The 18,176-nt window shown below is 42.4% G+C and overlaps 1 protein-coding gene across 8 annotated transcripts in view; it reads right to left on the minus strand.

Annotated features, from left to right (window-relative positions):
• Window positions 1-342: 342 nt before the first annotated feature.
• The window catches only part of ccdc85cb (coiled-coil domain containing 85C, b), an 86,512-nt gene continuing 68,678 nt past the window's right edge, over window positions 343-18,176 (minus strand). For all 8 annotated transcript variants that reach the window (XM_034162631.1, XM_034162630.1, XM_034162634.1 and 5 more), the window contains 3 exons: window positions 4,830-4,922; window positions 3,568-3,666; window positions 343-2,797 (listed from right to left, as the gene is read on the minus strand). In XM_034162631.1, the coding sequence (XP_034018522.1) occupies window positions 2,708-2,797; window positions 3,568-3,666; window positions 4,830-4,922 (282 nt within the window). In that variant the 3' untranslated portion in view covers window positions 343-2,707. The remainder of the gene's footprint in view (window positions 2,798-3,567; window positions 3,667-4,829; window positions 4,923-18,176) is intronic.

Raw genomic sequence — 18,176 nt, forward strand, 5'->3', positions numbered from 1 at the left:
GGGGGGTCCCTGGATAAGTTGATCAATAATTTGCTTCCATTTATATTAAAAGCTTACAATTTACATACAACTGATGTATAAATCGATTTTACAAGCTTTTAGCAACGGCAGCGTAACCAATTCAACACAATAATAATTCATGTTAAGACGCCAGTAACCACCGTTACTTCTACACATTTTTTTTTTTTTTTACAAATGGCCTCTTTTCAATATTAATAAGTAATTACATTTTAAAATGTTAAATTGCTTAATTTCTATACTGAATCCTTGTTGCATCATTTTTATTGTGTTCAAATTAACAACATGACTCCGCTCTTCAACGCACCACCCAAAAACACCAAGATCAGTCACTCTACAGTCTTTATTGCGCTAAAAGTACTCAATAGATGTATTGTTTACTCAATGATTGTGATCTTAAAAGTATTTCTTATTGGAGAAAAATGTTAACTTCTTATTTCCAGTTATGTGGTTTGGAAAATGGTACAGTATACCAATCATATATATTCATTTAAAACAAAATGTCTGTTGTTGTACTTGAACTATAAAAAAGTAGCCAGAAACAATGGCATTGTTCCCTCCTGTGTGGATTCAGCAAATGTCTTCAGCAGAGTTTAACTGTATTCTAAAGGGAGTTTAATCCAGGAAACGTGCACTCGCAGTCAGGCGCACCACTCACATACCCAACGCAGTCATCTACGGCAAAACTAAAGCTGCAGCCCTCTCAACCTGAGAAAATGATTGTCACGCATGCGCATTTAGCATACAGTTTTTCATTAATTATACAAATTAAAATGGGCCTCAAGACATTTGTCAGAGGTTACAGAGAGAATCATATCATCTGCAAACAGCTGTTTTTATAAACAAACTTAAAAAGATTACCAAAAGAAAAACCCTGTTAGGTCCGGACATGTGCTTTAAAAACTAAATATTTGATCACATAGCCGCACTAGAATATAAAATAGACAAAAGTAAAATCAATAATAACATTGAAGTATTGCTATGCTTTTTTACATAATATACACAAGTTAACAGTGATCTCTCTTTTTATTATGAACAAAAGGCGCTAGGTCACAATGGGTTTCACTTGGTTAACACTTGAGCTGGCTAATGCTAATTATACTCATTGACCACTAGGAAGCGTAACATGACATAAGCTAGGGTCTCTATGGGAGGTTTTTTTCAAACCCTGATGACACCGCCACCATGATGACGTCACATCCCAGCAACATGGCGATTTCTGCCCCTGTTCTTGTAGGATCGTTGCTTCAACTATGTAACAGCATTAACTGAATGCTCAAAAAGTCCATAAATATTTGGCTATTGACAAATTGTTTTTACTATTCGCCACAGAATAAAGAGTTGAAAGCATAGAATGATCTTTGAAGTGTCAACTTTCAGCTTGTAAACGTTCGCCATGTGTACGCTAGATCTGTTTTTTAAATGTGACAAATGGCAGGAAACACAAACAGCATGGATATCACTAGAGTAGCTATGGCTTGTGTTTTCCTTTCCACCATCCTTAGCAGCTTTTGCTCTTTTGCAGTTGGAATAAACTGCAACAACAAAAGGGTGTAGGTTCGACCTTGAATTTCAAGACATCCAGAATATGGTTTTTGTGAATGACATGGTAGAGTTGAAAAGGACATTCCAGGCTACAACAAATTCATAAAAGTGTACCTGGACATCTGGTGAGCTTAGGAGACACAACAACCCTTCCCAAAACTTGATGGCTGAAACCGAACGACCTGATTTTGAGTCAGAAAAGACGAATAGTCCAACACAGTTCACTCCAGACACGATTTCATCTCAGTTTGGCTTCATTTCATGTTGGCCCATCTTGTTTGATGCTCGTTTTAAACTCATCATGAGGAGAATATTATCTATGACGCTACAACTATACGGCATGTCTTCCTAAGGATGGTCCAACAGGCTTATGGTTCATTGCTGAAGAACCCAACAACTAGACAAGGATGAAGCAAAGCTGACGAGAGCAGTGGTTCTTTTTGTGTGAACCCAACGGAGCTCCATAAAGGATTCAATTCATTATTATGTCATTACGTGAAGTAGGGCTTCACAATATATCGTAAATACTATATTATCAAGATATTAACAGCCATGATAATCGTATCGCACAAATTGATTTATTTACCTGTCATTTCTGCCAGTTTATCGCTTGTTCACTTTATTTTAGCTTTAATGGTAACGTCCATTAATTGCTAACATAGCTGACGCTCAGTGTAAACAGTGATTTTCCTGACATCGTGCAGCTCAACGTGAAGCTGAAGCGCTAAGCTTTGAGATTGTTATTTGCTTGCAACGAAAGTATTATGTGGCAGATAGCTAAAACTGTCAATGTCGAAATATCTATGGACCTGTTTGTATAGTTTAGGTTTTATTTTATCCCTAAGCCTAGGCTCTTCGTAGACTGAGATCATCATGTAAACCTCCATATGGAGGAAGAAAAGTGGACAGTCAGTGAATCTAGCTGCCAGTCGTCCGCACTTCGCCAGCTTTTCGAGATAAAAACGCTTTGCACTATACATGCTGAAAGGTCCCTTTGTAGCTTCTTGTGTTCTATGTTGCAATTCAGTCTTGTGAGGGTGTTTACAGAAGGAATTGTGGGTACTGGAGGCAGCAGGAGGTGCAGGTTTATTCAGGTGGTTTTAGTTAGATCCTGATCTCTGTCTCTCTTTCGCTGGTTGCCATGCTACAGGGGCCCTTTGAACTGGTTCCCAGAGAGGTGCTGTCTGACGGACAGCTTTGATCCGGCGGCATCGCCCAACTTTCTCCACACCACCTTGCACAGAGAAAGAGAATCTGAAAGTTAGAGGAGACGCAGACAGAGCAACAGCAGGTAGGAAAAAAAAACTTTTTCTTCTGGAACTTCAAACGCTCGTATGTTCACTTTGCTGTTCCGAGGTTACCGTCCTCAGTCTCTACTGCTCTCTGATGCTGGTATCTCAGAGTGAAAGACGCCCCAGGGGAACCCCGGTGACATTACAGAGGTGCTATTGTTGAGCTCCCCGGATTCCAGACCTGTTGCATACCTCTGCAGGGCCCAGATAACCCTGCTTTCTAATCAGTGAAGCTTTTAACCTGAATTCAGCCTTTCATCACCAGGCAGAGACGGAGGACGGGGAGGTGAGTGAGGCGCCTTGGAGTTCAGAGCTGCAGCTGAAACAGGGTGAAGGTTGAAGTGCGCAAACCAAATGAGACTAAATGAGGCCACCTCGTTTGTGAAAGCTGCTCAGAAGGTGACCTCATTCAAACCCAGAGTGAACTCGACATCAAGAAGTAACCCACGGGTTCACATAGTTAACACTGTTGGTAAAAATGAGATTTGATGACTGGAACCCGTACAAGCCGCTGCCCTCGGATACCTCCTGGAATGGGCAGAAAGTGAGGATGGAGCAGGTTACTCATGGAATATAATTTCTTTTGGCTCCTCCTGTTTTGTTACGGGTCACCACATGTGGAGTTTGACCCCTGACCTTCTTGCTGGCACACTGCTAACCATTGCACCACCGTGGTAGTGCCTTATGAGATTAACACGAGGGTGACACTTACGTTACACATCTCTCTGACAATAGCCTTCTCTTTCTCACTGAGGTCGTCCTCGTACTCCTCTGGAGTCTGTTTGTCCAAGTTGTCGTGGACCTCCAGAACCTGTGGCAGAAGCAGGGACGATCGATTTGTACATATTTGTTTTAACTCAAATGGTCAGTCACATTATCAGTTATTAAAGACAGTCAGTATCGTGTGAGAAACGGCAAGTTGAGTGGATTCACAATACAGTGCGCCACTAGCGGTCGCTCACGTGAGGAACCTCCATTGCCAAGATCGACATTAACGTGGATCGCGCAGATGGTGGAGAGAGGAAACGTGCATCGAAATAGGATCACAAATGAAAACAGCTTCTGAACTTCTCAAAAAGAAATGAAAATCATTGACGTAATTTGCTGGAATTGTAGCTGTGAGTTAAGTTTTCCGTCCACAGTGGTCACCCACGTCTGGGTTTTTGATGGACACTTTCCCAACCACATGGTGGCACATCATCTTGTGAAAGGCGAGTTTACGTGCACACACTTGGCATCACAGATCCTTAGATAAATTAACATCTTCATATGTGATCATTTGTGCTTCGTTGATAGTATTTGCTAAAGATGATGAATTAATTAGGAGTCCTTGGAGTAGAGAGCTGTTGCTTCTTTTTTCCACACATTGCTGCATTTGTAGCCGCATCTTGTTTGGTTTGTGGTCCACTACATTTTAAATTTGCTACATTTGGGACTGGAATTCATTAACCTCAAGTTACCCTCGGACCCATAGTGGTTTTGTTTTTGTTTTTTGTATAAATTAATATATGCATGCCCGGGGCTGGATAAGATCTTAATGTGCCAATTTCAGATCTGTTCTAGATGTTCTTGTATTATTTGCTCCTCAGTGTTTTTAAGATGAGCCGCTCCTATTTGATCATCGTGTGAAAAAAGCGGTGTTAAATTTTTCCTTGCAGGTTGTTTGGATGCTGCACTCTAACGAGCAAACATTTCTCTGCATATTGTTCCTTACATTAAGCATTTAAATGTTTAATGTATTTAGAGAGAGGCAGATTTGAACAAGTTAATCAAACAGCTCTTTTTCCAGCCAGTACAGCGATATCAAAAGGTCATGTGATTGCATGGGGTTTATAGTCCTTCTGTGCTCTTTTATTATAGTCGTTACCCAGAATGTTTATCTATTTACGATTTATGACTTTTTAAAAACTTAAAAAACAGTTCTATTTTGCAAAAATGACTCGATTTTTTTAAAAAAATTCCACTGTACAGCACCTTCATAGCGTGCACAACAGCCTCTGGTTTCTGGACGCACGACGAGTAACCTGTAGCAGGTGATGACTCACTGGTTGGGAGACGACCTGTACCCTGCAAGGCAGAAAAAAAAGAAAATGAATATGTAAAATTTGATTTTTTTTTTTTCTTTTCTCTTTTCAATTAAGATTTCCACCTCAGTACACAGATGTGTGTGGGGCCTCTACACCCACGTTACCTGGTGGAAACAGCAGGACCCACCCCTGCATGTTTAATTGTAAATGGTGGATAAAAACAAAGATCACGACGCCTTTAAGAAATCTGAGCTGTGTGAATCCCCCTGTTCATGTCGGAGGACCACTGAGCAACATTGTTAGATTAAAGGTACAGTGTGTAGGATTTAGTGTCATCTAGTGGCGAGGCTGTAGATTGCATTATGCCATCGCCGATCACAATTTTGCTTCCCTTCATTTTTTTCCACTTCTTTGATGACAGATTTATGCTCCCTTAACTTTTCTTCTGATGAGCAATATATATGAACCTCCATTTAACAAAATAAGCATTCTCACACTTTTTAGCCAGCACTAGCAACCAGTAGACAGTGTATCAGGGAGCAACTTCTTCTTCTCCTTCTTCTTTTTTCTTCAGTCTACCACCTGTACTGCAAAATGCAAAATGTGATGTAAGTATGTCCCTTTTGGGCTACTGTATTTGCATGGTAGTGCAGCATAGTGGTCTCCATGAGGGGGCCCGCTCCCATGTACATATGAAAGACTCATTCTAAGATCATGAAAACACACTGATTTATTGGTGCAGGCTATTATAGATTAGTAAAGAGACAGTTTTATATATTCCATTCGTGCAAACAGACACCCATGAATCCTACACACTGTAGATTTAAGCGTTTATTGGATTAGTAGGTATTGAGTAGGACTCCTCCCGTCATCTTAAATAATCAGTGCACTCCTCATCACTGCGAGTTTGGTTCAAGATTAAAACGACATTTGTTGCAGCGCTTGTCCCCTGCGTGATATGAAGCATCAGACGGAGCTGCTACCTGCACTGTGTGATTTAACCTGCTGTGAAGGGAGCAGCCAGCCAGGAAAAGGTCCAGGTTTGTTTGACTCATCCTGCCCTCCCGGGTGCTTCCACACAGTGTGTCTCTGTTCGAGGGACATCGAGATCTCTGGGGCACACAATGGCTTCATTTACTGTTCTCTGGCATCAGGGCCTTGGTGGATTAGACACAGCTCTGTGACTCCGTTAGCCAAGTTCAATTCTCTGCTCACCAGTGATGGGTTTGTCAGCACACCCCCACACACACCCGCTGGCCCAATTTGGGTGCCAGAATGAGTCCACACAACCTAATAATGGTCCAACTACACTAACATCCTGTGTGAACCCTTCAATCACCCTTCAAACCCTTCAATTTGTTCATATCACATCATTCATCTGGATTTAAAAAAATTGTTGGTCAGAGAGTTACGGCTTGAGAGCAACTAATTGAACAAACTCCAAAAAAATCACAGACAACTGTCTTAAATGTGCTGGTCTTTGTTTTGTCAATCTGATGGTGTGATATTTGGGTTTCTCTGTACCAATACAGCACAAGTCTGATCCGATGCCCTGCCCACCTCGAGATTGACACCTGCTGGGAAGATCTCCAACCAAGGGATTACGTCTGCACGGGTGTTTTCCGGTAAGTCGACCTATGTTCATTTTCTCCACAAAGCAGAATGAAGTCTGATGATCCAAGTATATTGTGCACACGTCACAGGTCCAGAGCTCAGGTCACAAGCACATTAAATAGAAATCTGCATTAATAAACTCATGCAAACCATTACTTTCCACCTTATCACATCATGGCATGTCTACAACACCTGTCTGGTGACATGAGTGTAGCCTTAGACTAAGCCTAATGTCAATTCTGCAGTTTGAATTCTGAATACCGTGTATTGCACCAATAAGAGAATCTGAAAAATTCTCCGCAGGCTCTTTATTTTAATAATGCAGAAAATGAAGTAAAACCAGTGGTTGTCTTGACTCAAAATATTTAAGTGCTGCTTGTGAAAAACAGTGTTTAGCACATTTATTGTTAATAGATTAAAATAGAAACCACCAGGATGATCACTATGTTGCTGCACATGGGGGGGGGGGTATTAAAACAGCACCAATTGAGAAAATAACACAGAAGAACCCCCTTGTTAAATACAGGCACATTTCCCAGTGCGCCAAGTGTTTCTTTTTGTTTAAGATCACAGAACAGCGCGATCACTAATTATCTGCACGGCTCTTCTGCAGCGGACTTTGAAGTAAGTTACAAGTTCTATATATAAAACAATTATATATATGTATGTAAATCACAGTCACTTCCTTTTGAAGCTTTCTTCTGCGGATTGAAGTATTTATTTTAATTGTGTAAACAGTCATATGAGCGGTGGGGTCAGGTTTTTAGTTTATTCTATGCTGGAGTGCTGCAGTAAAGAAAAGGATCTGGACAGCAGTGACGCAGGCAGCTCCAGGGGGTTTTCACTCTTCATACGTATGTACAGTATCAGATGCATAAACAGGCTCGAGTCAGGATGTGCACGATGAAGGGGAAAGCAAACTCTCTCAGAATCAAGGGTTATCGAGCCGGCATGTCGAACAGGAGCCAACAGACAATATCACAGGCCGCCTGCTTTCTTTTTCTGTCTGTTGTTTCGGTTTGTTTTCTGTCAAACTTGTGCACGGTCATTGACCTGGAACTGTTAAAGCAGCTCAACATGAGCCCCCCACCCCGACAGATGCACTGGTGTCAGTATGGAGCCAAAATTTACACCTCACGTCAATATCTTGACCTTCTTGGTGTGAAATTGTGCCGTAAAATTAAATGCCAGGAGAGAACCCGTGGAGATAATTTGGAGTTTATCTGTGTGCCTGTTGGGAAAGACCTTTCGATGGGGTCGTGGTCATTACTGAGTCGAAAAAAAAATCTCTACCAGGATGGGAGTTTGACTTGCGGGGTTAAAAGGGGGCGCGGCGGGTGCAAACACATTCATCCCGAGCGCCACAGCGAGCCAGTGATTAAAACACAATATTGATTTTTGTCTTCTTTTTTTTTAACACTGAAGCTTGTGCTTGTGCTGTGACCTTCCTTACGCAATCAAAAAACAATTACCCAGCCTTACCTCCCCAGACACTGACAAGGTCACAAATGGCAGTGGATTGTAGAGGATTATTATGTTCGTAGCGGGAGTCCGTTCAAACAGGCTCTGAGGAGGAGGAGGAAGGGAGCCGCACAACCGAAGTGGGTGTGGAAGAGACAGAACAGCTGCCGCCTTTTATTTCCATCCTTGGGTCTCTGCCTCACGTGGCTACTAGCAGAATGCATTAGCATGTAAACACGGTCGTCACTTTTAAAAATATGCATACTTTCAAATGTCATGAAACGATCTGTGGAAGTGACATTTAGTGGGCAGTCACCTCAGGGATTGACAACGTGAATTTGCCCGCAGATAAAGTACTGGACACGGGACAATCTTGGTTGCATATGGTCTTGTTTCAGTGACCTATTGTGTTGTCAGTGTGGAGTTAATTATTACGCATAACAAAGCATCCAGATGATTCCAGTGCCTTGGTGCCGCCAGCTAATTACTGATGTTTTGGATTAATAAATGGAATAATTTTGACTGTGTTGAATGCTTGGATCCACTGGAAAGAGTTACATGACCTGGTGAGGATAGGGAAGTGTGGGATGAGCTGCTTGGTCTGATCTCACTGCAACCAGACCCCGCGTAAGCAGCAGAAAATGAATGAATGAATGTGAATGGTTGTCTTCAAAGTAATTGTCAAAAAAGGGACAAAATCCATCGATAACTAAGCATAACAGATGGTGCAAACTATTGCTTTTACAAACCTTTTTGTTCACCCCAACAATTCACATCACTTTTTTTTGCCAGAATTGAGTAACTTAAATTTTTGACCCCTGTACAAACTTATTTTTCCTGTTTTATCCCATAACTGCATAACATTCACACATAGATCATCCAAACTACTGTGAATTATCCCAGATATTATTGGAGTTAGTGTTGAGATTTCATGGCGAAAACGCCGGCGACCAGCTGTTTTCCTCTTGTAATGTAAAATTGGCCGTTTGCTAGCAGGACTGTTGTGTCCTGTGAGTGTGTGCGTTAGCCTCCTGGCACTGACCATGGTGCATGGCATCTTGGCGCTGGGCAGAGAGGACAGCTGGGTCTCTGAGTGGTACAGGGTCATTCCCTTCCTCAGGGCACGAAGGTCACCCGGGTTACACTGCTGGACAAACACAAACATGGAGCTGTTAGGTGTCGGTGCCACGTTCACTGAAAATACCCAAGATGCTGCTTCATTGCATGCAAATTAATCCAAAATATGAACCAAACCCCAGAAATTACTTCATACATGCAGGCAGTTACAAAGAATTTCCGCTTATTTATTTATTTATTAGGTGCAAAGCCATCGATGTGTGCCAAAGCAGAAGAGGTATTCAGTACTTTAACGTTTCCCATAATCCTGCTGGCGGCCCCCTACACTTCCCAGAATGCACCGCTGCTCCAGCAGAGTTCCGGCATCTCACATCGCTTGTAAACAATGGCTAGCGATGATGTGGATGGCGTTGATCCAATGAGTTCACGGGCAGTTATGATGATGACACGTTCTCCCAAGTTGAGAGGGTTATCTAGAGGAGGTGTAGCACCTGTGATGTTGTCTTGTTGTCCATACTTCATGAGGCTTGTTTACATTGTGCCCTGAACCAGAACTCTGCTGAAAACCAACCTGAGTCACGGACCGCGAGATGGCACGAGATTCACAACTGCGAAATAGCGAGTTGAAGAATGTGAGCGGTGCAAGATAGTTGCACGTACAATAAAATGGTAAATGGACTGCATTTATATAGCGCTTTCCATCTGAATCAGATGCTCAAAGCGCTTACAATTATGCCTCACATTCACCCCGATGTCAGGGGTGAACATAACTCTTTTAAGTCTCCAAACCTTGGTTTATAACACTCAGGCCAAAGCTAAACATGATGCATCCACATATGTAAACATCAGTATTTCCTATGATATAACATAGGAAATACTGGAGCATGTTTTGGAATTTTACCCCAGTTCAACAGTCCTAATTTGTACATTAAGATTGTCAATGCAGATTTTCCTCCACGTCATTCTGACATCACTGCTTCAACGCTTCATCTGACTGTGGCTTTACACATAAAAGACGGTTCAACATATTATCATCGAGGGACTTTACGCAGGAACTGTGTTCCTAAAATTTGGCCTCATTAGCAGCCAAAGACCACTGGTTCCTGGGGGCAGTAATCAGCCTCGCTCCGCTCCGTAGGCGGGAACACAACAACACCACTGCTCCTCGTGACATTTCTCCCATCACACATAGCCTACCCTTTGTGCGCGGCGCTGCGTGTAAAACACACGTGACGGCCGGAAGCACACGGGCTATAAATAACGCGGCGAGATGTGGTTGTGCATCTGTGTTGTCCCTGCGTCACCCTCATTCTGTCACATACAACATTCAGGTGCACAATCAAAAAGAAAAAAATAGTGATGCACATCATCTCTTCAGGTGACTTCTTTGTCCTTAGTTGTCCTCTCTGCTCGTCATCCAGATCAATATTCAGTTCTAGTTTCATTCATTTTTCCTGACTCTTCCCTGAACAGTTCTCAGTCTTCCATATCCGTGTCAATCTCCAAGATTCCAGCCTCTCCGAAATAGAACCCATCATATTTGGAAAAGTCCAAACATAAGAGATGAAGACCCATAGATTGATTTTTAAAAATACAGTTTAAGAATTTGGATCTCAATCGCCGAATCTAAAGCACTTCTTCCACATGATAACATTATCATTTCACCAATGTTCCTGGAGTTCAGTTGAAAGCTTAGAAGTAATCTTGGTAAGAGACAGACAGGAATTGTCAAATTTTGGAATTACCCAATTAAATTGGGCATTAATTCTGGTTTCAAATCCATTACTTTATTATATTGGGCTCCACATTACCAAATAGCATCTTCAATTTTCCCAGTATAAACACTGCAAGTACTTGTTAGATCTTCCGAATATGTGAAGACAATGCCATAAAATTCATTCTCAGTTGACCTGTTGCTTAGTTTCTCTATTACTTGATTAGTTGCTTGGTTCTAAAAGTTTCCCAAAGTCCAAGCTGATGTCCTCAAATGTCTTGTTTTGTCCACAACCCAAAGATGCTTAGTCAGAGAGGAATAAAAAAAAAAACAACTTAGTAATGAAAACAGAAAATATTCACATTTAAGAAGCTAAAATCAGAGATAGATGTTAAAAAAGTTGTCAATGAATTTTAATAATCAATTAGTAGATGATTAATTATTGCAGCGCTATAAAAGTCAAATGAATGTGTTGTTATTATAAAATAAGTTTTATTAAGAGGTTTCAGATCACCCAGAGTACATGTTTTCTATTAAGAGTATAAAATGAACAAAAAATCTGAATAAAGTATTTGCTGTATTCCAGTGGAATTGAATTTTATCATTTTTAAGTGGCTTTAAGTTGAGTTGTAACTGAACATGTTACGAAATACAGACTCAATAGTGGAAATGAAAAATGGCTGTGACCTCAGCACAGAGACCAACAAAGGTATCTGTTAGCTTGACAGGCTGCAACATTTCACCCTCTAGAGTCGCCTTTGCTCCAACACGATCCCCGCTGCGTGTCATCCATCATAGCGTTCTTGGTGCTGCCCTTGGCGAAAGCTATGGACTTCACGTATCATTTCCTGCTTGAGTTATGAGGTCCAGGAGGTGATGACCTTCAAAAAAGCTAGAGCAGAGAGCAGTGTGCTGACAGAGCACAATGGCTAAAATCTGTGCTCGACACGGGGTAGTAACACCGTATCTATTAATGAAATTTATCTGTCGACACTGAAGCTCCGCTGAGGTGTATCGCAATGGCCTCCACTCTTTCTATAAACCAAGGATGGTACGTTTGAGCTCCTATGAAGGCCGGTGAGCTGCTGTCTGTCTGGAATGAAATACCCAACTTCCTCCAATCTGCCAAGTCTTGATCTTTGAGAAACGGGTCAGAAATGGCTTAAAATACAAGTGAAAACCACTGTGTGCCTCGCCCTTCATGGCATCTCTCAGGGTTCTTATTTGATGTGTGAAACATCTCTGAAAATCAATCTCAGCCGCCATAATGAATGTTGTTAGAGGTACCGTAGTTACCTTCAAGGATGGATGAAGCTTCCTAGCAGCGGTTATTGTCTTCATTGATTAATTTGTTGATTATTTTTTGAAGGTGGCATAATTAAATGTCTTTATTCATACAACAAACCCAAATATATAAATTTACATATAGTGATGCAAATTGCCATAATTAAGAAGCTGGTGTGAAGAAAACGTGGTAGTTTTCATTGATAAGTGATCCACCGTGATTGGTGGATTATCGAAACATACGCCAAACCATCCCCTACTAGAGCTGGAACGGTACGCCTTCCTCACGGTTTTGGTGTGAATGACGGTTTAAAGGTCACGGACGGTGCAGTTCAAATCACAGCACATTCCCGTCAGGGTTCCTCATGCAAATATAGAACAAAAAAACTTGCATAAAAAATGAAAAATATAGAATAATATGACTTGAAATGTCAAAGCATTTTCCATAATCACATTAAAAATATCTGAACAGGATGTATTATTAAAGTACACAGCCCTCAGTGTGGAACATCTAAACACTGCAGTTTTATGCTTTATTGTTGCACCGATGACCTCCACTGAAGTAATCTGAATGTCCAACACACCCCTTTACTAAAATTCTACCAGTGGTTTGCATGTCAAAAGGTGTTTTGAGAATGAATTTACAGCCACACCACAGTTTGTGTCACAGGATACAAACAACAAGCTCTTGGTGAAGGCATTTATTATTTACCTTTATTTAACCAGGTTAGTCCCATTGAGATTGACACCTCTTTTGCAAGGGAGACCTGGACAATTATAAAGTTTCCAATTCACCTAACCCGCATGTCTTAAATGGTTAGGTATGCACTCGAGCGAGTGCTTTCCTGCAACTGCAATATCCACACAGGTATAATTTTGCCAACACATTGTTGAAATCCTTCACATAAGCGGTTTCAAGGGTCAACACTCAGCGATAAGAAGCCATTGTTTCCCGCAGTTTCAACACGAGTTTCGCTGAGCCAGTTTCACAACACGCGGTAGTTAAGCAATATGTCCACTGAGGGCAAATAATCTACTGTGAAATCCACCTGCTGGACTTCCAATACAGGAACAGGCTACTGCAGAAGAACAAGTTGGAGAGCTGCTGCAAATTAAATTCTCCAGTTGTATTCGGTTTTCTTATCAGTGGGACAACATTTCTGTTAAAACTTTAGACATTCCTGCATTCTTCACTCACACTCGCCTACTTGTCAACCATGTATAATGAATGTCAGCATTCACACACACACACACACACACGCTATAGCCATCAATTATTCAGACAAACTGAGAAGACAGCACAACCCCGTGTAGTTTATGTATCAATGCATGATATAACACTCAATCGCCTCATGGAACTTGTTCCAAGTACTGGCCCCCAAAGTACTCCCAAAGACCCAAAAGAAAAAACAAATAAGTTTTCTTCTGAGACTGGCCACACTCATGATGAAGGCCACCTGCATTAATTGTCCATTAATTTAGCATGCTAGCAGGACCGCTTGCACAAGTGGACACCAAAGCATAACTTGTACAGGATCGTGCAATCCAGCACTTTTATTTTCAGGTTGCGGTTTCTGCTTCAGTAATCAATTGTGATCCGTATCTAGACTCACAATACTGCCACTGGTTCCATCTGGAGTGGAACCACTGTGGTTCTTCTCATTGTGTTGGCATGCAAACCAATTGTTTGAGTAATTCGCCAATTCCTCAAAACCAAAAGCCGTATCATAAAATTATTTGACCAAAGAGTGAATCTTAGCACTTAATGGCCAATCAGGGGCAGCTATGGTCCTGCCAGTCAAATCTGATAGGCCCCGGTGTGACCTGTGTGTACTACACGTGGCACTTACTGTATCTTGAAATGCTTCTTGAAAATACATTACTGGATTGCGTGACACTGCACAGTTATGCTTTTAGTTTGTCCGGCCCATGTGGATTTCAAAGCAACAAAAACCAAAGCTGCAAAAGTCCCACCACCGCCAAGGTAGTGAAAACACACAAGGAGGGTTACTCAGTTCACAAGCAGAAAAGCCAACATTGGATGCATTTTTGAGATTTACCTTTCTCGTCTGTATCTGTGATAAGCTATAACGGCTATGAGCCTAGGGAGAGAGAAAAGTGATGGCATCGTTTATTATTTGAGTGCTCAGCAGCTCTCACACATGGGTGAGTTTGGCATTGAATGTTTCAGAGTAGCGACTTGTCACAGCGTATAAATGGCTCAGAGGGGAAGCGGGGGTTCGGCATGCTGCTGGGTGTTGCTTGGCACAAGTTGGGAATGGACGCTTGAGTATATACTGGGTTTGAACATGTGCAAATTTTTCCTGCCTGTTTCGGTTCGACTCTCACTACCCAATTTTTATGCTGTGCAGGAAACCAGCCAGTTGGTGCAGAGTTATGCCAACTCGAGTTGTCCAGGGCTGTTCCAAGTTGAGTGTTGGTTGGGCTTAGGTGGTTGGAAGTTTGACCAAAATCTGGTGAAGGAAAAAAAAAAGATTTTTCCAAAATTGTGCCAAGCAGTGTGCTTGTTTGGAAGGACTGCGCCAAATAGAGGTAGGTGAGATCTGCTTGGGGAAGGTGCAACTTGGCCAGTTACGGTGCCAAACTCGGCCAGGTGTGCAAGTCGCTTTGTCTGTTAAGAAGCTGTGGTTGCATCCGTTTTCCACTGCAGGATCCATAAAAGCTGAAAAGCAACAGAACACGTGAGATTTTGAGGAAAACCTGATTGGAAATAAATCATGTGTGGAGGGGTCACTGTCACATTTAAGCGATGTGTCGTGACGTTGCAGGTGCGATTAAGCGGCGACACCCTTCAAATCTTCAAAGAAGCAACGCAGTCGCTTTTTAAGCTACAGTGGGAAAAGTCATCATCACCTCAGATACGAGCGGGGAATATTAGTCAGCTTTCAAAAGCTCACGTCTCGATGTGCGACATTGTGTCGCGCTTAATTGTAGCACTTACAGCTAATGAGGAGGATCATTGAGGGTTTGTATCAGCGGTTCCAGCCTACGCGCTCTGCCTGGCTATGAATCTGCTGGGAGGCAACGGAGAAAAGAGCAATCGCTAAAAACATAATAAAGGCTTCAAAGTCAAAAAGCCGTTTGAACCTTCAAAATGCAGCTAACGCTTACGTCTGACGTGCACTCAAATTAAGTGAAAACTCTCCTGATATTAGACACAATATGACTACTACGTTGTGAGTACAACCGTTATATTCTTCAGGAAAGTCGATAAAAGAATTCATGAAAACATGTCAAACATTTAGGTACCACCTTCAAAGCAGTTTAAGCATCGATTATGTGATTTCCTTCACAGGAGCGTTTTTATTTTAGCTGAAAGTTGCCCGTGGGCAAGGCTCTGCGTGCAAAGCTTGAGGTGTGACCTCTCGGTGAACCAGAAAAACCCTCCCCGCCTCCTCGCACCACCTCCTAATCCTCCACATTTGGGACAAGTAAGAGGCAGGTCAACACCGGGAGAGATGCTTTACCCCGTCGCCGCCGCGTAATGACTCTTTCTCCTCCTCGCCCACACAGTTCGCCCGAGGGGCCGACATCACCGCTCGCAACTGAAACTTACCAACTCCCATGAATTAAAGATTTCCTCCAACTACCGAGACGGAAGCATCAGCAAACCACGTTATCTCGTCGCCGCCGACTACGACACGTTTGTGCACAGTGGGATCATGTCTATGATAGTGTGGCTTTTCCACGCCTCACCTCATGTTTCACTGAGTGGCGCTGGACACAAATGTCTGTAACTGACAGAGACGGTATAACACGGGGGGCAGCGTGCCGGATCGTGCATGTGTGTGTGCGCCTTACCTGTGACAGGAGCTTATTGTTATCATCCTCCAGGATCCGCACTTTATTCTCCAGCTGTCTGATGTAGTTGGAGGAGGAATCTGCAGGAGAGACAGAGAAGAAAAGAGTGGAGGAGAACTGATTAACATTTCAAAGAGCTGGAGCGGAAAACAGCCAGACAGGGAAAGGCTACTGGAGCAAAAGGACGCCGCTGAGCTCTGAAGGCTGCACTTTGAGAAACCTAAACACTGTTTGTTGCCAATAATAAAAGTGAAATAAGTGCAGTATTTTCAAATATTTTCTCAAGACTTGGCTGCACTGAAACGATCCTTTTGGAGGTCTATGCTCGCTGCTTGTGGACAGTTACAGAAAGCAAGTTTCTGCAGGCGCTTAACAGCAATATAAATACACATAAAAAAAAACTAACTCAAATTTAAAATGAGAGACAAAAATGACAGTGAGAGCTTTTATGGAAAGATGGATTGCAAAATAAATGCATGAATTGCATAAAAGATTGTCGCCCAGATTAACTCAGCATGCTGACCGCATCCTGAACATGGATCCTTCTGGACCATGAGTCCAGTTTGAAGACAGCTGCAGGTGTGGTGTTGTTTTGTCATTCACAAATTATCAGAGGAGTCAAACTGGTGGCTCAAGCGCCAAATGAGGCTATAAACTAGAAGATTACAGCCCACAATCAATGTAGGAACATGATGCCACGTGTCGCCGCAAAACTGCCTTGGGGCCTGAAACCACCCAGACAGACAACAGGTCCATCTCTATGTCTCAAACCATCTAACCACCATGTGACCCTCTGTCTGCCACTTCTCGATGAGATGTGAGTATTCCATTGGAGCTTCTCAATATACTGGGGTCCTCAAAACTCAGGAACATGCATGCTGGATCATGCCGAGAGAAATGCACCACATGGCCGCAAAGTTGTCACTGATGTTCTCTCACAATGTAAGAAATACTCCACCATGAGTAACCGCTCATTTGGCACAAAGTCCTTCCAGTGGTACCCAAGATAGACCCAATCCCAGAGATATCTAGTCATCATCTTAGGTCACTGGTTAGTGTTCAAGTCTCACAGCCATACTGCAAGACAGGAAGCACCAGGACCCTCAAGACTTGGCCTTCATTCACCTGCAACGATATAACCTCATAAGGTGAGCTCAAAGGCCACGACTGAGAAGCATGCAGAGATAAGTGATGTTCGATGATTTCACTGCTTCTGATAGCTAAGTCTAGGAAGCCACGGAAAGCTTGGATCTTAGTCTTGATCCAGGGTTATCATAAACCTAGACACAGCCCGCAGTGTGTCTTATTTATTATTAAATACCTTAAGGTCTGCATAATTTTACCTCAGGGTTGTGCCTTTAACTCTCATAAGGTCAACACAATCATTGTCCCACACATAAAAGACGTTTCAAAACGAAAATGCTTCTTCATCCTGATTCATTAATGAGTTCAACCAATCGTGAATTGGCCCATGGGAGGTGAAAAGTTATTGCGAACCAGCAAAAGCGATGGTTATGGTATCACCAGTTTTGTGCTTTTCTGTTGAACATTTATGTGGAATTTGCCGATTTGAAATTCTGCCCGCATTGTTGCTCCCTATAAATCCTCATAGCTGTTGTCAATCCTAATAAAGCAGCATTCTGCATTTCACTGAGACAGCTGTAGTCCAATTCAAACCAGGCACGGCAGCTCTGAAGCTTCAGAGTGAACTCTCACTGCTAAACAGGTAGTGCAGAGCTTGTTATCTAAAGAGACATGTTTAATTTACAGTGAGATCAAAGCAGAATTACACAGAGGAACTGCACTCAGGCAACACCTCAGGAGTGTGCCGCTGTGCACTCACGTTTATTTTGTTTTGTTTTTCTAACTGGAACAACCGAGAGAGAGGAAAAGTGGAGCTGGTGGTGACAGAATGGTACCAAAGTCAGCAGGGAGGCTGCTGAAAAGTAGCTGGGAGACACACAATGAATGATACTCAAAAGATGCACATAAAAGTCTCCATTGCCTGGCACTTAAAGTCTTTTTTTATTTGAACTTGGCACGTTTTCCAAAAGTCGGCATGTATTTTGTCTGAGTGATCCACGATTTATCCACAAAATCAACCCATTCCCCAGACCCTGAAAGTCGAGAGGACTGAATGTCTCAGTCGTGGAAGCCTAGATATGTCCAAACCTTTGGCTTTTTAGGAGCAGTGATCCACGCAGTGCTGTCGGTCAGTTGGTTAGAATGACACCACGATGGGACGGAATGAAGAGGGCGTAATGGCCAGAGCTGCTAATCCGCTCTTCCTACCCTGTGACCCTCTAATCTGGACTCATCTGC

Source organism: Thalassophryne amazonica, chromosome 21 (genome assembly GCF_902500255.1).
Source record: "Thalassophryne amazonica chromosome 21, fThaAma1.1, whole genome shotgun sequence".
Lineage (NCBI taxonomy): Eukaryota > Metazoa > Chordata > Actinopteri > Batrachoidiformes > Batrachoididae > Thalassophryne > Thalassophryne amazonica.